The sequence below is a fragment of the Penicillium alfredii genome, assembly GCF_028826965.1.
Source record: "Penicillium alfredii strain IBT 34128 chromosome Unknown utg000005l_segment0_segment0, whole genome shotgun sequence".
NCBI classification, from domain to species: Eukaryota; Fungi; Ascomycota; class Eurotiomycetes; order Eurotiales; family Aspergillaceae; genus Penicillium; species Penicillium alfredii.
This window is the reverse complement of record NW_026622702.1, coordinates 1,439,364-1,460,767: the sequence shown is the minus strand read 5'-3', so window position 1 is coordinate 1,460,767 and position 21,404 is coordinate 1,439,364. Positions and strand designations below refer to the sequence as shown.

At 52.6% G+C, this 21,404-nt stretch overlaps 4 protein-coding genes across 4 annotated transcripts; 3 read left to right on the top strand and 1 right to left on the bottom strand.

Annotated features, from left to right (window-relative positions):
- Positions 1–97: 97 nt before the first annotated feature.
- NUU61_003968 (uncharacterized protein) lies at positions 98–13,261 on the top strand (the record flags this gene model as incomplete). The annotated part of the gene is made up of 3 exons (XM_056654550.1): positions 98–380; positions 453–12,739; positions 12,815–13,261. The coding sequence occupies 3 exons, from the start codon at positions 98–100 to the stop codon at positions 13,259–13,261; spliced, it is 13,017 nt and encodes a 4,338-aa protein (XP_056512577.1).
- A 746-nt stretch (positions 13,262–14,007) lies between these two features.
- On the bottom strand, positions 14,008–15,453 carry NUU61_003967 (survival factor 1 family protein; the record flags this gene model as incomplete). The annotated part of the gene is made up of 5 exons (XM_056654549.1): positions 14,008–14,106; positions 14,202–14,578; positions 14,660–15,084; positions 15,162–15,377; positions 15,434–15,453. The coding sequence occupies 5 exons, from the start codon at positions 15,451–15,453 to the stop codon at positions 14,008–14,010; spliced, it is 1,137 nt and encodes a 378-aa protein (XP_056512576.1).
- Positions 15,454–15,874: 421 nt separating this feature from the next.
- NUU61_003966 (mitochondrial 54S ribosomal protein uL11m) lies at positions 15,875–16,412 on the top strand (the record flags this gene model as incomplete). Its single annotated transcript, XM_056654548.1, has 2 exons — positions 15,875–16,000; positions 16,080–16,412. The coding sequence occupies 2 exons, from the start codon at positions 15,875–15,877 to the stop codon at positions 16,410–16,412; spliced, it is 459 nt and encodes a 152-aa protein (XP_056512575.1).
- Positions 16,413–18,012: 1,600 nt separating this feature from the next.
- Positions 18,013–20,772, top strand: NUU61_003965 (uncharacterized protein; the record flags this gene model as incomplete). The annotated part of the gene is made up of 4 exons (XM_056654547.1): positions 18,013–18,067; positions 18,166–18,458; positions 18,601–19,930; positions 19,991–20,772. 4 exons carry the CDS (start codon positions 18,013–18,015, stop codon positions 20,770–20,772), a joined length of 2,460 nt encoding a protein of 819 aa, XP_056512574.1.
- Positions 20,773–21,404: the final 632 nt, after the last annotated feature.

Below are 21,404 nucleotides of genomic sequence, written 5' to 3'. Positions count from 1 at the left end.
GATCTCCGTCAACATTGCATCTTTCCCACGCCGATCGCACCACCCGAATCCAACCCATCGATGATTTCTTTGCATTCTTCACCATAAATTCGGAAATATGGAGGTCGCCTCCCCAGGGACGCCAAATGGCGTGTCAACGCCAGATGCGACTACTCTGGTTGACTCCGGCGCGGTGATTCAGTACCTGATGGAAGTGCTCCAGGTGACACTGGGTGCGCCGAAGTCCGAGCTGGAAAGCGCTGGGAGCTTGCTCTCGAATGCTAGGTATAATGATACGGTGCAGCGATGCACGCGGTTTGCGTCAGAGCCTCAGGTGGCTCTGTATGTGCAGAAGGACATCGTGGCCGCCGAAGAGACCAACGGTGAGACTGAGGGTCAAGGTTCGTTGGTCTGATGCATTGGGGTCATCGCCCGTTTGTGTACTGATCATCTCTTCTTCTCAGAATCGGTAGTACAATATGTCTATAACCTGTCCTCCGAGATCTCCTCCGCTTCCACGACCGTTGCCTCGGTCGCCTTCATTAAACGCCCTGCCCCCATCGACCCGGCCCTCTCGATGGCATCGCAGATTCAAGTAATGAACCTCCCTGGACTCGCCTCTCTCAACAATGCCCCCGCTCAGCAGGGTACTTCAATGTCGCCGTATCAGATCCTACACCTGCTGGTACATCACGGTCTCAGTCCCTACTTCGAAGCGTACACCCGCAACCAAGAAACGGTCGCCGGCGCGAAACCGAGAGCAGACACCGAGGCAAAGACGGGTATTCCAGGGACTAAGAAGAAGTTTGCGGAGTTGGAGCTGGGTCTCATGCACCTCCAGCAAAACGTGGAAATCCCGGCTCTGAATCTCCCGCTCCATGATGTGGTTCAGGCTGCGTTGAAAGATTCCGAAACACGGGGCATCCGCGCTTCGGTGGAGCTGATCCCGTCACAGGTTCTGGAGAGCAGCGCTTTCACGAACAGCATCCAAAACACTGTGAACGGGTGGATCAGGTCCATTCAGACCATCACCAAGATGTCCCGTGATCCTGACAGTGAATCGGCATCCCCGGAGGTCAATTTCTGGTTGTCAATGGAGTCCGCTCTGGAGGGAATTGATGCCCAGCTGCAGAGCGATGGTGTGAAATTGACCATGGACATCCTCCGCCACGCCAAGCGGTACCAGCCGACTCTCAGCTTTGTCGCGGACACCGGGCTGAAAGATGCCACCGAGTTGGTCCAAAAGTACAACCAGCTGATGCGAGACTTTCCACTTGATGAGCTGCTGTCGGCCACTTCTCTGCAGAAGGTCCAAGAGTCGTTGAATCTGATCTTCGGTCACCTTAACAAGAAGCTGAAGATTTGCCCCTACCCTATCAAGCGGGCACTTTCGCTTGTCGAAGCCATTTCGGGAGACTTGGACAAGAAGATCCACGACCTCATCAATGGCCGTACCGTTCTCCACCTGGATTACCGCGAGTTCCGGTCGTTGATGAAGATCGCCCAAGCCATCTGGCGAACTTGGGACGAGAACTTAAAAGAATTCACCAACGTTGCGCGTGATTCTACGCGGCGTCGGAACGAAAAGTTCATTCCAATCAAGATCAATGCGCGACACGACATGACTCGTGAACGGTTGAAGTACATCGACACCTTTCGGGTTAACCATGAGCAGCTCCAGAAAACCATCATCAATGTTCTTGGTCCGAAGAGTTCGTCTGCCGAGGCAGGGCCTGGGGTTGACTCTGATGGAGCCGTCATCGTGGAAGAAATTGGCGATGTCGATGCCGTGGAAGAGGTCGCACACGCCTATGCAGCTCTCAAGAGCGTGGATGTGCTTGATGTTTCGCCAGAGGGATCTCGAACCTGGGAACAAGCAGAGATCACTTACAGTGAACGCACCTCGCGCGTGGAGAATTCCATCATTGCACGCTTGCGGGATCGCCTTGCTACAGCTAAGAATGCCAACGAGATGTTCCGGGTGTTCTCCAAATTCAACGCTCTTCTTGTCCGCCCAAAGATTCGAGGAGCCATTGGTGAATACCAGACACAGCTTATCGACAATGTGAAACGTGACATTTCTGCTCTGCACGAACGTTTCAAGCAGCAGTACGGCCACTCAGAGGCACATGCAATGGCCCAGTTACGAGATCTTCCGCCTGTCTCCGGTGCTATTATCTGGGCTCGGCAAATTGAGCGGCAACTCGATGGCTACATGCGCAAAGTTGAGAATGTGCTTGGAGAAGACTGGCATTTGCACACTGAAGGCCAGAAACTGCAATCCGAGGGCAACCTGTTCCGCAAGAAGCTCGACACGCGGCCTATCTTCGAGTCGTGGCTCTACGATGTTCAGCAACGGCATATTACAATCTCGGGACGACTCTTCCATGTTTTGCGCAATCGTGCCGCAGGAAACAAACTAGAGCTGGCTGTCAACTTCGACGCTCAGATCATTGCCCTGTTCAAGGAGGTCCGCAACCTCATTTGGTTGAACTTCCAAGTCCCTCACGCTGTCAGCAATATCTCGAAGGAGGCCAAACGCGTGTATCCCTATGCCATCAGTTTGATGGAAAGCGTCCGAACTCTTCAGCAGACAAACCGCAGTATCAGCATGATGGTTGGTGTTAATATGTTGCTGAATGGGTACCTGAATGAGGCTCAGGACATGGTCGCGAAGGGTGTTCCTCTCCGGTGGGAGTCATTTGTCCATTCTTATGAGCTCCATGTCAAGCAATCTGCTCTGGCAAATGGGGCCATTGATTCCGCGATGCCTAGTCGTACCGAAAGCAAGCATGTTCAGTTCGTCCGTGACTTTGCCAACTCGGCATCTGTTCTCCAGTCCAAGACCGCTACCCTGGCTTCAATCAACGAAAGTATTGAGAAATCCATACTTGAGCTTAGAACGTGTCCGTACGATGCCGCATCCTTCAGGCAACGCTTAGACACCATCCAGGTTGCCGTGGATAAGCTCAATCTTGAAAACTATGTCAACCTTGGTTATTGGGTTTCTCAGCTCAACAATAGGATTGAGAACATTCTTCGCGAGCGACTTGATCGTGCCATTCGCGGCTGGATCAGCACCTTCCAGGAAGCCCGGAACAACCCGCCGGGAGTCACTCAGATTCAACTTGGCAGCGGTGACTCAGACGGTATAACCTCCAACATTGCATTCCCGGAGCTTTTCCATGAGATTTCCATGCAGAACCAGGTTCTCCACCTCGATCCGCCTCTGCAATTCGCTCGTGCAAGCTGGTTCTCGCACTTCGACACCTGGCTGGGAGTGATCTGTAATCTGGAGAAGATCAAATCGACCCGCTATCAAATCTCCATCGAGGTGCAGAAAGTTCGCCAGTCCGAGGCCTGTTTCGCCGATCTTCCGCAACATTGCACCCAAGAGCTCAACCAAGTTTATGGTGTTGTTGAAACCAGAATTAAGGAAGTCTCGGAGTACGTCGACAAGTGGTTGCAGTTCCAGTCGCTTTGGGATCTGCAGTCCGAGCAGGTGTACGATATTTTGGGTGACGACTTGTCCCAATGGCTCCAGCTGCTCCAGGAGATTCGCAAGAGTCGGGCTACATTTGATACATCCGAAGTTAGTCGATCGTTCGGCAACATTAGAATCGACTATGAACAAGTCCAGACCAAGGTGAATGCCAAATATGACCAGTGGCAGCATGAAATTCTCTTGAAATTCGGCGCGAAGCTTGGTGGTCGTATGAGAGAAGTCCACTCTGAAATCGCCTCTGCACGCCGCGATTTGGAGGGGCAGACTCTGGAGGCCTCCTCAACAGCACACGCAGTGTCTTTCATTACGATTGTCCAGCAATGCAAGCGCAAAACCCGTGTTTGGGAGCCAGAAGTTGACCTCTTCCGCCAAGGTCAAACTACCCTCTCCCGCCAACGCTACCAATTCCCTAGCGACTGGCTTCACGTTGAAAATGTCGATGGAGAATGGGCGGCACTGAACGAGTTGCTCGCCCGCAAGAGCAAGATTGTTCAAGACCAGACCGAAGGCTTGCGCGCGAAGATCACGGCTGAAGACCGTGTCATCAGCGACAAGGTTGCTGAAGTCATTGCTCAATGGAACGAGGAGAAGCCAGTCTCCGGAACCATTCCTCCCGATGAAGCATCCCGAACACTGAGCTCCTTCCAGTCGCGCCTTGAGTCGCTCCAGTCTGAGTTTGAAATGGTGTCCAAGGCGAAGGAGGCTCTCGACCTTCCTGCTAGCGCCGAGTCCTCGCTTCCCGCCATTCTTGAGGAGGTCCAGGACTTTATGTCTGTCTGGGCCGCGCTGTCCACTATCTGGAAGAGTCTCAATGATCTTCGAGATGGGCTGTGGACTAGCGTGCAGCCAAGGAAGCTTCGTCAAGCTCTTGACGGTCTGATCAAGATGACCAAGGAGATGCCGAGCCGAATGCGACAATACGCTGCATTTGAGCACATCCAAAACGTTCTTCGGCAGCTGCTGAAGGTCAATTCCCTTCTCTCTGACATGAAGTCTGAGGCTGTCAAGGAACGACACTGGCAAAAGATCTATAAATCCCTGAGACCTGGAAAAAGATTCTCTCTTGTGTCTCTTACACTGGGCGATGTCTGGGATTTGCAGCTTGCAGCCAGCGAGACCGTCATCCGCAACATCATTGCCCAGGCTCAGGGTGAAATGGCATTGGAGGAGTTCCTGAAATCCGTTCGTGAGACATGGCAGAACTATTCCTTGGACCTGGTAAACTACCAGAACAAGTGCCGTCTTATCCGTGGCTTCGACGACCTCTTTGCCAAGTGCAGCGAGAACTTGAACTCTCTCCAAGCCATGAGGCACTCACCGTACTACAAAGAGTTCGAAGAAGAGGCCGCCTCCTGGGAAGACAAATTGAACAGAGTGCATGTTCTCTTCGATGTCTGGATCGATGTTCAGCGACAATGGGTTTACCTTGAAGGTGTCTTCACCGGAAACGCTGACATCAAGCACCTTTTGCCTCTTGAATCGGGCCGTTTCCAGAACATCAATTCCGAGTTCTTCGCTGTCATGAAGAAGGTTTACAAGTCGCCGTATATTCTGGATGTGCTTGCCATCAACGGGGTGCAAAAGTCTCTCGAGAGATTGGCCGACCTGCTTAACAAAATCCAGAAAGCTCTTGGTGAATATCTCGAGCGTGAGCGTGTCTCTTTCCCTCGCTTCTACTTTGTTGGAGACGAAGACTTGCTGGAGATCATTGGTAACAGCAATGACATCTTCCGCGTTGCTAAGCATTTCAAGAAGATGTTTGCTGGATTGTCGGGTCTTGTGATGGATGATGACAACAACATCGTTGGGTTCACCTCGAAGGAAGGGGAAGAGGTCCGTTTGAAGAAAGAAGTCAATCTTGTCAAGACCCCCAGAATCAACGACTGGCTCTCTGCGCTGGAGACCAACATGAAATTAACTCTGGCGGAACTCCTTGCCGAGGCTGTCGAACAATTTGACACGCTCTACACTGCCGTTGATGTCGACCGCACTGCTTTCAATGACTTCCTCGCCAGCTACCCTGCCCAAATTGTTGTCCTTGCCAGCCAGGTTGTCTGGACAAATGCAGTACAGAAGTCTTTGGAAGATGGCGGTTCTAATCTCCCGGCACTGTATGATGCGCAAGTCCGGATCCTGGAATTGCTTGCCGCTACCGTTCTTGGCGAACTGGACGCCATCACCAGGAAGAAGTGTGAGCATATGATCACGGAGTTCGTTCATCAACGTGACACCATTTCCAAGCTCATCCAAGTCAATGCCACGACTCCCACGCATTATCTGTGGCTGCTCCAGATGCGCTACGTCTACCAACCGGAAGGCGATTTCTTGCAGCGTCTCTACGTGCACATGGCCAACGCCAAGCTCAACTACGGATTCGAGTATCTGGGTGTTCCCGAGCGTCTTGTCCGCACGCCACTCACGGACCGTTGTTTCCTCACTCTCACCCAGGCCCTGTGCCAGAGACTTGGTGGCTCTCCGTATGGTCCAGCCGGTACTGGAAAAACCGAGTCAGTCAAGGCCCTGGGTCTGCAACTTGGACGATTTACCCTCGTCTTCTGCTGTGATGACACCTTCGATTTCCAGGCCATGGGCCGTATCTTCCTGGGTATTTGCCAGGTCGGCGCTTGGGGTTGCTTTGACGAATTTAACCGTCTGGAGGAGAGAATTCTGTCTGCCGTCTCTCAGCAGATTCAGAACATCCAGATTGGTCTGAGAAAGGGCGAAGATGAGCAGTCCCAGATTGAACTCGTTGGAAGAAGGCTTGCCGTCAACCCCAACACCGGTATCTTCATCACCATGAACCCTGGGTACGCTGGACGATCAAACTTGCCCGACAACTTGAAGAAACTGTTCCGCAGTGTTGCCATGTCCAAGCCCGACAAGGAGCTTATTGCGGAAGTGATGCTCTTCTCCCAGGGTTTCAAGCAAGCCAAACCTTTGTCTAAGCAGACGGTGCCATTCTTCGATCACTGTTCCTCACAGCTTTCCAAGCAGGCGCACTACGACTTCGGTCTTCGTGCATTGAAGAGTGTTCTCGTTAGTTCGGGTGGTCTCAAGCGTACCCGCCTCGCCAACGCCGAGGGAGAACTGGGCCCTGACGAAGTCATTGAGCCCCAGATCATCGTCCAGAGTCTCCGTGAAACCATTGCTCCTAAGCTCGTCCAAGAGGATGTTGAACGGATGCTGGAAATCCAAGTGCAAGACTTCCCTGGCGTGGACTATGTGCCTGCCAACTTCGAGAAGCTTACAGAGGCAATTCGGGACATTGCTCGTGAACAGCACTTTGTTGACAGCGAGATGTGGATCACGAAGGCGCTGCAATTATACCAGATCCAAAGCATTCACCATGGTGTCATGATGGTTGGCAAGTCTGGATCCGGCAAATCGGCCGCCTGGAAGATCCTTCTTCAGGCGATGCAGCGCATCGAAGGTGTTGAGGGTGTCTCGCACATCATTGACTCCAAGGTCATGTCAAAGGAGGCCCTTTACGGTAACCTTGACAGTACCACCCGAGAATGGACGGATGGTCTTTTCACCGGTATTCTCAGAAAGATCGTCGACAACCTTCGAGGAGAGGACGGTAAACGACACTGGATTGTTTTCGACGGAGATGTCGACCCTGAATGGGTTGAAAACCTGAACAGTGTTCTGGATGACAACAAACTACTGACTCTTCCCAACGGAGAGCGTCTCAATCTGCCTCCGAACGTTCGCATCATGTTTGAAGTCGAGACTTTGAAATATGCCACGCTCGCCACTGTTAGTCGTTGTGGTATGGTGTGGTTCAATGCCGATACTGTCACTCCTTCCATGATGATCAGCAACTACGTTGAAAGTCTTCGAACGAAAACCTTTGAGGACCTGGATGACGATAGTGCCCCGGCAGGAACGGCTGCGGTCCGTACTCAGGACACCCAGGAAGGGCTTTCGACCATTCTCAAGCAGCTCCTTGGAACCGATGACCTTGTCCTTCAGGCACTGGAAGAAGCCCAGAAATACAAGCATATCATGCATTTCACGGACATTCGTGCTCTCAACACCCTGTTCAGCTTGCTGAACAAGGCCTGTCGCAACGTTCTCGAATACAATGTTCAGCATGTCGACTTTCCTCTGGACCAAGAACAGATCGGATCCTACATCTCCAAGAAACTTCTTCTGGCAATGGTCTGGTCTTTCACTGGTGACTGTCCGCTTGGAGACCGCAAAGCCTTTGGACAATACGTCTCTGGAATGACAACCATCGATCTCCCATTGGAGGCAGACTCGTCCCTCATTGATTTTGACGTCACTCTACCGAAGTCCGAGTGGACGACCTGGCAGTCGCAAGTACCTTCCATCGACATTAACACGCACTCCATCACCCAAACCGACGTTATTATCCCAACAGTGGATACCGTTCGACATGAGGATGTGCTGTACTCTTGGCTCGCAGAGCACAAGCCTCTCTTGCTTTGCGGTCCGCCTGGATCTGGTAAAACCATGACCCTTTTCGCGGCTCTCAGGAAACTGCCCAACATGGAAGTTGTTGGTCTCAACTTCTCCAGCGCTACTACCCCCGACCTTTTGATCAAGACCTTTGAGCAGTACTGCGAGTACAAGAAGACACTCAACGGTGTGGTCATGTCTCCGAACCAGATCGGGCGTTGGCTTGTAATCTTCTGTGACGAAATTAACCTTCCCGCGCCCGATCGGTATGGCACACAGCGTGCCATCACTTTCCTGCGACAGCTTGTAGAACAGAATGGCTTCTGGCGCACTTCTGACAAAACCTGGGTGACACTGGATCGCATTCAATTCGTTGGCGCTTGTAACCCGCCATCAGACGCCGGCCGTACGGCAATGGGAGAGCGTTTCTTGCGCCACGCGCCTTTGATCATGGTCGACTACCCTGGCGAGATCTCTCTCAACCAGATCTATGGCACGTTCAACTCCGCAGTCCTCAAGATCCTTCCCCTTTTGCGTGGCTACTCGGAAGCCCTGACCAAGGCTATGGTTCAATTCTACATCGAGTCCCAATCCAGGTTCACTCCAAAGATTCAGCCCCACTATGTCTACTCGCCTCGTGAGTTGACCCGGTGGGTGCGTGGTGTCTATGAGGCTATCAAGCCTCTCGAAAGCCTTTCAATTGAAGGTTTGGTTCGGATTTGGGCCCATGAAGCCTTGCGTCTCTTCCAGGACCGACTTGTGGCCGAAGAAGAGCGGGCTTGGACCGCTGACGCTGTCCGGCGCATTGCCTTGGAGCATTTCCCTACGATCAATGATGAGGAGGCACTGAAGGGCCCGATTCTCTTTTCGAACTGGCTCTCCAAGAACTACGTGCCCGTTGAGCAAGAGAGTCTTCGCGAGTTCGTCAAGGCGCGCTTAAAGACTTTCTGTGAAGAAGAAGTTGATGTTCCTCTGGTGCTGTTCAATGACGTTTTGGAGCACGCACTGCGCATTGACCGGGTATTCCGCCAACCTCAAGGTCACCTGATTCTCATTGGTGTCAGCGGAAGTGGAAAGACCACTTTGTCTCGTTTTGTCGCTTGGATGAACGGTTTGAAGGTCTTTCAGATCAAGGTCCACGGGAAGTACTCTTCGGAAGATTTCGACGACGATCTGAGGAGCGTTCTCCGTCGGGCAGGATGCAAGGGCGAGAAGATTTGCTTCATCATGGACGAATCCAACGTCCTTGACTCTGGTTTCCTGGAACGCATGAACACCCTACTCGCCAACGCCGAGGTCCCCGGTCTGTTCGAGGGCGATGAGTTCTCTTCTCTGATGACTGCCTGTAAAGAGGGAGCCCAGCGCCAGGGTCTGCTGCTTGATTCGCAAGAGGAGCTCTACAAGTGGTTTACTCAGCAGATTGTCAAGAACCTGCATGTTGTGTTTACCATGAACCCGCCAGAAGAAGGACTGTCATCGAAGGCAGCCACCAGTCCTGCCCTGTTCAACCGTTGCGTGCTCAACTGGATGGGCGATTGGTCCGATCAAGCCTTGTTCCAGGTCGGCTCGGAGCTCACGCAGTCAGTCGATTTGGACAAGCCCAATTTCGTCTCGCCCGACAGTATCCCTGTGGCATACCGCGACCTGGTTCTTCCAACATCGCACAGAGACACTGTTATCAACTCTATGGTGTACATTCACTACTCCTTGCATCGCTTCAACCAGCGCCTACAGAAGCAGCAAGGTCGGACCACTTATCTCACTCCTCGCCATTACCTCGACTTTGTTGCCCAGTATGTTAAGCTGTTCAATGAAAAACGCGAAGACCTTGAGGAGCAGCAACGACACTTGAATGTTGGTCTTGAGAAGCTTCGTGATACAGTCGACAAAGTCAGTGATCTGCGGGGCAGTCTCGCCCAGAAGAAGACGCAGCTGGAGAAGAAGGACACCGAGGCAAACGAGAAGCTGCAGCGCATGGTTGCTGATCAGCAAGAGGCGGAGCAGCGGAAGCAGGTCTCTTTAGAGGTGCAAGCCGCATTGGAGAAACAAGAGAAGGAAGTGGCAACCCGAAAAGAGGTTGTCTTGAATGACCTGGCCAGAGCGGAGCCTGCGGTGATGGAAGCACAGAAGAGTGTGAGCAATATCAAGCGTCAGCACCTCACCGAAGTTCGATCTATGGGCAACCCTCCGGCTAGCGTTCGACTTGCGCTGGAGGCCGTGTGCACGCTCCTTGGTCACAAGGTCGACAGCTGGAAAACCATTCAGGGTATTGTTCGCCGCGATGATTTCATTGCCAGCATTGTGAACTACGACAATGAGCGCCAGATGACACGCAGCCACCGAGTCAAGATGCAGAACGAATTCCTGTCCAAGGAAGACTTCACCTATGAGCGAGTCAGCCGTGCTAGCAAGGCGTGCGGTCCGTTGGTGCAATGGGTTGAAGCTCAGGTCAACTACTCCGAGATTTTGGATCGTGTTGGTCCTCTGCGGGAGGAAGTCGATCAGCTCGAAGAGCAAGCTCTGCAAACCAAGGCCGAAGCCCAGGCTATCGAGAACACCATCCAAGGCCTCGAGGGCAGTATTGCTACCTACAAGAACGAATATGCCGCCCTCATCAGCGAAACCCAGGCTATCAAGACGGAGATGTCCCGGGTTCAATTCAAGGTCGACCGAAGTGTTCGCCTTCTCGACAGCTTGGCATCCGAGCGTGAGCGATGGGAGGAAGGCAGCAAGTCCTTTGAAACCCAAATCAGCACCCTCGTCGGTGATGTTCTCATCGCCGCTGCGTTCCTGGCGTATGCTGGTCTCTACGATCAGCAGTTCCGTAAGGCGATGGTTGACGACTGGGTCCACCAGCTGGCCCAGTCAGGCATCAACTTCAAGCCGCACAACCCCATTACGGAATACTTGTCTAATGCCGATGAGCGCCTGACCTGGCAAGAGAACTCTCTTCCTGTGGACGATCTTTGCACAGAGAATGCCATTGTCTTGAAGCGGTTTAACAGATACCCTCTTATCGTCGACCCGTCCGGTCGTGTCACGGAGTTCCTGCAGAAAGAAAGCAAAGACCGAAAACTAACTGTTACGAGCTTCTTGGATGATTCCTTTGTCAAGCAGCTGGAGAGCGCCTTGCGTTTCGGAAACCCCATTCTCATCCAGGATGCTGAGCACTTGGACCCTATTCTTAACCACGTTCTCAACAAGGAATACCAGAAGACCGGAGGTCGTGTTCTGATTCAGCTCGGCAAGCAGGAGATCGATTTCTCGCCATCTTTCCGGCTCTTCCTCTCGACCAGAGATCCTTCCGCTACGTTCCCACCTGATGTGTGCAGTCGGACTACCTTTGTCAACTTCACGGTCACCCAGAGCAGTTTGCAGACGCAGTCTCTCAACGATGTGTTGAAGTTCGAGCGACCCGATATTGATGAACGCCGCAACAACCTTGTTAAGATGCAAGGTGAGTTCAAGGTCCATCTCCGACAACTCGAGAAGCGCCTGCTGCAAGCCCTCAACGAATCTCGGGGTAACATTCTCGACGACGACAATGTCATCGAGACCCTCGAGACACTGAAGAAAGAAGCTGCCGAAATCTCCAAGAAAATGTCCGAGACCGAGGGTGTGATGTCCGAAGTTGAGAATATCACCCACAAGTACAGCATCATTGCCCGAGCCTGCAGTGCTGTCTTTGCGGTTCTGGAGCAGCTTCACCACGTCAATCACTTCTACCAGTTCTCCCTCCAGTACTTCGTCGACATCTTTAACTCGGTCCTCTATCAGAACAAGCGCCTCGCCCAGGAGAAAGATCATTCCGCACGTGTTCAAATCATCATTCGGGATCTTTTCATCACCACATACCAGCGAACCTCATTGGGTCTTGTACAGAAGGACCGCATCACTCTTGCGATTCTTCTCGCCCAGGCGACTCCATTCCCCATGGACAGGACTATTCTCGATAGCGTCCTGGACCAGACCGTCGAGGACCATGATCTTTCAACCACTGTGGACGCCCGCGACCACGTCCTGAACAATTTGGCCAACATGTCGCTGTTCAAGCAACACATCCCCAGCGTTTCACAAGAGCAATGGGACCGATTCTTTGGCGAAGAACTTGCAGAAAACGCCGTTCCGACTGTTTGGGATGAAAATGCCTCGCAGCTTGACCAGCTGCTTCGGTCCCTGCTTCTTGTCAAGTTTTGTCGCATGGACCGATTCGTTCCCACGGCTGAGCGCTTCATTGAAGCCGTATTCGGCCGCGAACTTTTCGAAGGCAGCAGTGACCTGAAGGACGTGGTTGACCAAGTTTCTGCGACCATGCCGATTTCCCTCAGCTCAAGTCCAGGCTTCGATGCTAGTTACAAGGTTGACGCGCTGGTTGAACGTACCCATGCTACCTGCGCCAACATCGCCATGGGTTCCAACGAAGGTCTCGAGAGTGCCGACAAAGCCATCAGCAACGCCGCTGCGGCAGGCAACTGGGTGCTGGTCAAGAACGTTCACCTGGCGCCTTCGTGGCTTCAAAGTCTTGAGAAGAGACTGGAATCGCTTAAACCACACAAGGAGTTCCGACTTTTCCTTTCTATGGAGTCCAGTCCCAAGATCCCGGTCAACCTTATCCGCGCATCGCGCGTGCTCATGTACGAGCAGCCCGCTGGTGTGCGCGCCAACATGAAGGATTCTCTGTCATCCTTGAACGTGCGGGCCAGCAAGGCTCCTGTCGAGAAGGCCCGTGTCTACGTCTTGCTTTGCTTCTTCCACGCCGTGGTTCAGGAACGACTTCGCTATGCGCCGAGTCTAGGATGGAAGGGCTTCTGGGAGTTCAATGATAGTGACGTGAGTACATCCCTTTCCCACCATCTATAAGCCCCTGCCCCCAATCAAGATGCTAATTATGATCGCCATATACAGTACGAATGCTCCGCCTACATCATTGACCATTGGGTTGACACTGTCGCCCAAGGCCGCTCCAACGTCGCTCCTCAAAAGCTCCCTTGGGAAATGATGCGCACCCTCATCGCTGAAATGTACGGCGGTAAGATCGATGACGCCGCCGACTTCCAGCAGCTTCAGGACCTGGTGACCAGCTTCCTCACCCCAACCGCCTTCGAAGACGAGTACAAGCTCGTCTCGGGCATCGAGAAGGACGAGTTCTTGACTCTGCCCTCCAGCACCAGCCTCCGAGATTTCAACGAGTGGGTCAACAACCTGCCCGAGCGAGAGCCGCCAACCTACCTGGGTCTCCCTGCCAACGCCGAGAAGTTGTTACTGGTAGGCCACGGCCGCAAGATGATCTCGGACTTGGCTCGCTTGACTAATCTCCTGGACGAGGGCGAGCAGCTGATGGTTGATGCTTAAGCTGTTTTGTTTTGTTGTTTCGGCATTTGATGTTGAGGCTGTGCACCTCTAGATGGATCCTTTGTTTTGTTATTTGATGTTTTTGTGGTCGGAGGATTGTGATACCTTACACAGACTGCTGGCCGGCTACCCTACTACTTATTTGTTTACTTTTGTGCAGATTTTTGCAAATGTGTATTTTAGTTCTCTCTTTCTTTGTACCATTCTTTTATTTCTTTTTAATGTGTTCCCTTAAGATTCGGGTCTGTTTCCCTCTGCATATTCTCCTTGTCCTTTGCCCTCAGGGATTTTCTTTTGACCCTTCTTTTCCCCTCACTTTCTGTCTTATTCCATTAGCTACTTAGTACAATGTGCTATGGGCCCTGATGAGACTAAATAGACTAGATGTGGCTATCACCTTGTTTATATCTCTGCTTCCCTCCGACAGTTCTGCATGTATACCCATCTGATTAGGAACGAGAACATCTCAACAAAACATAGGAACTATCCAAAAACACCAGAATATGGGGAATACCATTAATTATCCAGTATACAGTCTGTGTATTATCTAGTCCATGAAAGGGGGTTGCAGAAGCAGTCCAGGCAAACATCCCTCCAGACTCAAAATAAAAGAATAAATGACCCAAAACAAAAGATAGGAACGCTAACAGGAAAGAGCCCCACAGGGGATAAATGTCCTGTTTACGTGGGAGAAGAGAGGAGGGTAAAAGAGGTTGAAGAAGACACGAAGAAACAGGTGGTTGAGTTCACGAGATGAAAGTAGCCTCGGAGAACATGTTGCCCTCCTCGACGGACTCGGTGCCACCGATGTTGAGTTTCAATGAGAGCTTCTCCTCGGGAGAGAACTATACAGAGAGAGAGAGAGAGCATTAGTATGCAAGACAGAAAAAGGGAGAAATTTGGGCAAATGATATTATGCAAACGTGGAGTCATGACTTACCTGGAAAATATACGGTCTGGTTCCGGCCACACTGCCGGCAATGGACTTGATGAAGCCCGGCACATGGGCCATCACGTCAATGCGGTCCTGTCGCTTGCCGAGCGAGCCATCCACCTCGGCCGTGACCTCTTGGTTGTCGGCGGTCTTGCCGGTCCATTCCCACTTGGCCGCTGTAGGCGCGGGCCAATCGCTATCCGCATCCTGCGCGGAATCCGTGTGGGTGGCCGAGTTGGTAGAGCCGGCATAGATGATCGAGCCGTCCTTGACGATACCGCCGACGTTGACCTTAGTCGAGCCGTAGGACGGGGGAGTCGTGTACTCCATCATGATGGCGCTGTAGGTCGGCGTCTGGAAGTTGATGAAGTTCCATCGGGCCGCTAGGTTTGTGTCAACACGCATGTACTCCAAATTATTGAGAAAATAGAATATGGCATTCCATCATCAACAGGGCTTCATACCGGCATGGTGCGGCTTCATTCCCTGCAGGGCCATGATGTACGTTCCACGACCCGTCAGATCATAGGTCTTCTCCTTGGTGGCAATGGTGCCCGAGACGGCACAGCGAGGCCAGAAGCAGTGACGCATCGAGCCCCAGGGGTTCTCGGGGTCTGTCCCAAAGTACGTGGTTCCGTCCTTACCGACGACGAACCCGGGGGCTGAGCGGGAGAACTTGATATCCACCAGACTGTCGGCGTTAACGGTAGACTTGATGGTGTACTCGGAGCCGTCCTCGTTGAGGGTGAGCGACAAGTTATCGGCGCCGAACGAGTACATAGGCTCGTCAAACATGAAGTTCTGCAGCGGGTCTGAGTGCCACACATGCTCGCCGTCACCCTTGGGGTTGAAGATCTTGGTGTTGAACTGGGCGGTGGTGTGGATGCCGCTGTTACACCCAGGAGAATCAGCATTTTGTCCAAGTTCTTTACAAACTCTTGCAATACTGGGGAGTTAGAAGCTTACACGATATTGCTGTAGATGACCTGGACCATGACCAGGGGCCCGTTCTCCGGCATGACGTAGAAGGTCTGCGTCTCCACGTTGGTGTACTGGTATGCGCGCCATTGCAGGAAGTCCTTAGTCAACTCGGTGTACGGAGTGGTCTCCGACTGCTTGGTGACCGTCTGGATGGCCTCGGGCCCATAGATCGGCTCCTGCGTACCCGCAACCGTCGCGAGACTGCCCACACAAGTTAGCTACCAGGGCGCTAACGAAGCGATGGAGGGAGTATATACGTTGACTTGAGCCAATTCATGATTGTTCCGTGTAAGAGGTCAAATGGCCTCTTGAGAATAGAGTGATACGGAGGAGAGTCGTTCAAAAAAAAATCGAGTAAGGGAGGTGAAGAAGAGGGAGATCGACACACGCGGGGCGGCGGAGTTTCGGTCGGATGCGGTAGAAGTCGAGCAGACTAACTCGACCACGAGACCCAGCTGAAGACAGAGCCGAAGATCACAGTAATCGAGGATGCGGTAAACCAAATATTGTTGGACGGGGAGAGAGAAGAAGAAAGACAAATAAAAAAAAGAAGGAAAAGCAAAGTCCCCCAGCATCAATGACGTCCCTTCAGCTCGCTTGCCGCCCGCCAATCACGCCCGCCCCAGGAAAATCTCCCCGTTGGACTCTTTTGAGCCCATCACCATCTTCCAATCCAACCCACCTCTCCCCAATTCATCATGGCGAGGAATATCGCCAAAGAGCAGTTCGTCAAGCTCATTGTCGGCGCTGGCCAAGCTAGCCCAAGTCCGCCCGTCGGTCCAGCCTTGGGTAGCAAAGGTGTCAAGAGCATGGACTTTTGCAAGGTCCGTTGTTTTGAGAGTCTTGGTCATCTGGCCATGTGGAAATCCAGAGCATTCATCGCTGACAAGTTCTTTCTGGCAGGAATTCAACGCCCGTACTGCTCACATCAACACCGGCGTTCCCATCCCTGCGCGCGTCACCGTCCGCCCCGACCGATCCTTTGCCTTCGACCTCCGCACGCCCACCACCACCTATCTTCTGTTGAATGCGGCCGAGGTTGAGCCTCGCAAGGGCCGGCTGCGTGGTGCCATGAACCCCGGCCATGAGATCTGCGGCACCATCTCGCTGAAGCATGTTTACGAGATCGCCCAAATCAAGCACACCGAGACGCGGCTCTCGGGACTGAGCCTGCAGGGCATCTGCAAAAGTGTCATCGCGCAGGCCAAGTCAATTGGTATTCAGGTGGTGCCATGAGGGGGAGAAGCAACTATTGCAGAAGCATTCAGATCTGGAGGGATCTAGTGATGGGACTCGTGTACAATCATGGACTCGGCAAGGTCGCATCCAACGTGCATTGCGACAGCCGACTACTTGAGTCATTCTTTGATTTTGCCGAGTGGCGTTTTTTTGGGGGATCAAAAGGGATTTCCCTCCTGTACTATAGAGATGACTGTTTTTGTATTCATATTTCATTCCCATATGCCAGCCAGCGACGGGTGGACAATCTAACCACTTTGCATACAATCAACCTTTTTTTTCTTCTTCTTCTTCTTCTTCTTCTTCTTATTTTTTCCAGCAATTCAGGGGCTCCAAATGACCAACTGACCCGAATCACCTTGGAACACACAACCCTGTCGATCCTACGCCGAAACTTCCAAGGTCTGGCGATTCTACCCCGGCACCTCAGGCCCTGCCACTAGAGGGTTGGCATTTGGGGGGGGGGTGCCAAGAAGCTTTTGGTGTGACCATGCGGACCATATTCATGGATATGTGCCCAGTCCAGTTAGTATGGGGCCAGGTGATGTCGGTATTAAGGAGGTATGAATGGGTCCTTTAGAGGAACATGCCCGATGCTGCACCCCGCCACAGTGCGTCAGTCCGAGAGGGTCTTGGCAAAACAGAGGGATGATCCTGGTGCTTGGCAGGAATGGATCAAGTATTGTCTACTTACTGGAGGTGTTACTCGCAGGAAGTATGTTACTGCAGGAATAGAATATGGTTGATAGATCAGTAGGCATTGGGCATTGGGCAATAGGGGATAATATGTCTTCCCTATAGATATCCTACAAGTTCCACCTTTTCTATCTGTCATTTGTTATCATTATTATTATTATTCCAAGGCTTCCTCTGTATTCTGTATAAATATCATGTGACCTGATCTATAACGGTTCGGGCAAACTTCCAGATCGCCGGAAAAGTAGGGAAAACAGCCGCAGCAAGCGATGCAGGTTGGCCGGGAAGTCGGCACGAGGGGAGCCTATGAGAGTTCAAGTAAATCCGCCCCCCCCCCATCGACATCATCTGGATCCGATACCCCCCAAAACGGCCTCCGCGACATTCCGGATTCTCTAATTTTCTGTGGGAAAAACAGGAAAGCAGGAAATGAACACGACAGTCATCTCTGTAGGGAAATTTAAGAAAATGTAGAAAATGTAGAAAATGATATCGAAAGAGTCATCAAGTATTCGCCCGTTGGAACCGCTGTGACCGCACCCCACTCCAAGCCGGTTTGCCTCAGGCCCAGACCCCAAGTGCTCCCCTCTTTCTGGGCGTCTTCTTCTCTTCTTCTTTTCCCACTCCCACCTCTTTCTCTTCTTTTTATCTATCACCTTCCTCTGCATCGCATCCATCCACCCTTCGCGGTCGGGCACCGCGTATCGCACGGCTCGGCGTTGAAAAAGTCTAAAAGGGTGAATAAAAAGGATTTGCCTCGCCTCCCACGTAATCGACCTGATAGACCCCTCGGGATCACACGCCAATTCCTCGAGATCTCCTCCCCCACGGCATTCCGACTGCGAAAGTTTCCTGTGCGCCGCGAGGGGCATGTGTCCCACCACGTTCCGAGCCGGTGTCGATGCGTATGACGTCTGAAATGACCGATTCGGCCCAATCTCAGTCCACGGTCTCAGGTATGTCATGGCATGAATGTGCCAACTTTTTTTTTTTTTTTTTTCTGTGATCGCCCCAAATTCCTCCCAGCAGTGACTAAAACCTTCCCATGCAATAGACCCCCAAACATTGCAAGACCACGCCAAGATGTCGGGCCAGGCTTCGGAGGCCGGTGACGCCGATGCCAAGTCGCGATCCCAGCCCGCCCAGGTCCGCTTCTCGTCGATTACGGAGGAGATCGAACCTTCTCGGTCGATGCTTTCCCCCGAAGCTCAATCTCATCCTGAGCAGCAAAAGCTCGGCACAGACGAGGAATTACGTTCGCTTGCTATGAGTCTGCAGAGCTCGCAACTCCAAGAGTCGCGCCTTCGGAACTTCTCTTTCGATCCCATGTCTCTTCCGTCCTCCAGGGTATGTATGGGTTTTGAATTGTTCTGCCATTATGAGTTCCGAGGCTTTTGTGATGATATCATTTCAACGGCCACTAGTTGGGAGGGGGGCACCTTTGACAGTGGAGAAGTGCGATGGGTGGCTAACCGGATTTCCATTCCAGGTTGCATCTCGGGAGTCTAGCGAACGAAGTGGACGCGATGGTACCGCGTCCTTTGGAGCTTCTCCTCATGCATCTCCTCCCACCTCCGCTGTACAGTCCCCTCCTCTTACCCCAGCCGTCACCCAGTCCCGCGAAGGCCGAGCCAACGACAGCACACAGTCCTTGAATGCTGTTAGCCGAGCGGCTATCACCCCTGAAATATCTCCCCCAGTCACCTCCGGCGACAAGAATGGCCCGCAACGAAGCGTGCCATCCCCGAGACCTTCATCGCACGACCGTTTCTCCAAAGTAAGCGGTGGTTTGGAACCGCTCCCCCCAATCCAGGTGCCGAGGCATCGTGCCCAATTCTTCGCCGGAAACGACGCCAGTTCGCAAGAAGAAAGCCCGCCCCCGACTCCCAGGGATTCCTTGACGCCGCCGGGGGCAATTACACCGGTCGGTGAACCCAATGATCCCTATGCCCGCAGTAAGCGGCCACCGCAATCCAAGAATTTGTCTCAGCTCGACCCCCGGTTTATCTTCGGAGGGCGCGATTCCAAGCGATCGTTCCGCCCAGGAACTCCTCGGTCGGCGAGTGCCAACGATCTCAGCAAAACCAACGACAAACGGGGACCATTCAGTGGCAAGAAGGAGCACGGCAATAATGACCAGAAGAGCTCCCACCATCACCACGGATCTATGTCCGAGCTCAAACGATTCTTCAAAATGGGCCACCGTCACAAGCGTGCAGACTCCCCAACATCGTCACCCAAGCGTTCGAGCCGATCATCTGGAAAGAATACTCCGTATCAGATGGCCCCAGACAACGTCCCCTTTGCGGATGACCATGGGCTGAATTCCAAATATGGCAAACTAGGACGGGTCCTTGGATCCGGAGCTGGAGGCTCTGTTCGACTGCTGAAGCGCAACAGTGACGGCGTCACATTCGCGGTCAAGCAATTCCGAGATCGTCACAACTGGGAATCTCTGAAGGAATATTCCAAGAAAGTGACGGCTGAATTCTGCATTGGTTCCACTCTCCACCACGGAAATATCATTGAGACCTTGGATATCATCCAGGAAGCCCACCACTGGTACGAGGTGATGGAGTATGCGCCATATGACCTCTTTGCCATTGTCATGACAGGCAAGATGGCCAAGGACGAGATTGCCTGCTCTTTTAAGCAGATTCTCAGCGGAGTGGCGTATTTGCATGGCATGGGGCTGGCTCATCGGGACTTGAAGCTGGATAACGTGGTGGTGAACGACCAGGGCATTATGAAGCTCATTGATTTTGGAAGTGCCGTCGTTTTCCGTTATCCTTTTGAGAACGACATAGTTCCCGCCTCTGGTATGTTGTGTTTGCCATGGCTGTTCAGTCATGATTGAAAATTGCTAACCAACGGTCTAGGTATCGTCGGCTCGGATCCATACCTGGCCCCTGAGGTGTACGATGAGAAGAAATACGACCCCCGCCCTACCGATGTTTGGTCGCTGGCGATCATCTTCTGCTGCATGACCTTGCGCCGCTTCCCGTGGAAGCAGCCGCGGACCACCGACAACTCATACCGGTTGTTCGTGTCCACCCCAACCCCTGGCACTCCCGTTCCCGACTCCGATCCTCGACGTCACCCCCGCCCCAAGTCGACTCCTGATCTTCCGTCTACTGCCCAGGACCAGAAACGGCTGGCTCCTCCTTCGAGCGGCCCGAACGCATCCGAATCGTCCGCCAAACCCGCCGAACAGCCCGCTCCGGAGCAAAACGGGTTCCCGTCCGAGTCCGCTTCGAAGGACGATGATCGTTCGTCGGATAGTGCTCAAAAGCAAACCAGCCAAACGAGCACGGGTGGCAATGGTAACAACAAAACCACACGCACGACCAGCAAAGAAGCTCCACCCCTTCCGGCGTCTGCCCAGGCATCTGCCCAGCGCCAAGAGGTGATTAAGGGGCCCTGGCGGCTCCTCCGCATCCTACCTCGGGAAAGTCGATACATTATCGGGCGCATGTTGAAGGTCAACCCGAAAGACCGAGTGACGCTCGATGATGTCCTGTCGGATGAATGGGTGCGCAACATCCACGAGTGTCGGCAAGAGGGCTCAGGCGAAATCATTAACGCGCCTGGCCATACCCACATTCTTGAACCGCCTTCGCAGGCTCCACCTGTTGCCAGCAAAGGCCACAAAGCCAAATAAATACCTTTTTCTTGTATCAACTTGTGTCGTGTGTTCATAAATGCCCCTTGGTTTTCAACCCGTGGGATTGTGATTTTCTTTCTTCCTCTTTTTCCTATCCGAGTCCATATCCTCGTCACTAATCTTCACTGCGGAATCCCTTCACACCCACTACCTACCCGCCTTCCAGTTTGTTTCTCCCAGCAAAGTATTGATGTTACATGGCGTTGAAGGAAACACTCGATGCTCTTGACAAGCGGGCTCTTTCTCTGACCCTGTGACATAGACGTTTCTGCTAGATCTGTGCTGGTGTGCTATGAAGGTTTTCTTATTTGTTCTCTAGTGGCTCATATCATGCCTGCGGGCGTTTTATGTACCTACGACCTGGCTGCAATAGAGGCTGGTAAATACAAAAAATATATATCTATATATGCTCCAGTGCTGCCTATCGCGAAGCTCTGCCTTGCGACATTTAACCTGATATCAGTCTTTTGAAGTTAGGGCCTGATCGACCTGACGTAAGTCAGCGATATCGGATAGCCTGATCGCGGGAAACGGGAAACTTTCGGACCTCCCATAGCTTTCTTTCTCCGTCATGATCTTCTCTCGTCTTATTTGACAGCCTCGGGCAATTGACAAGACGGCATGTTCCT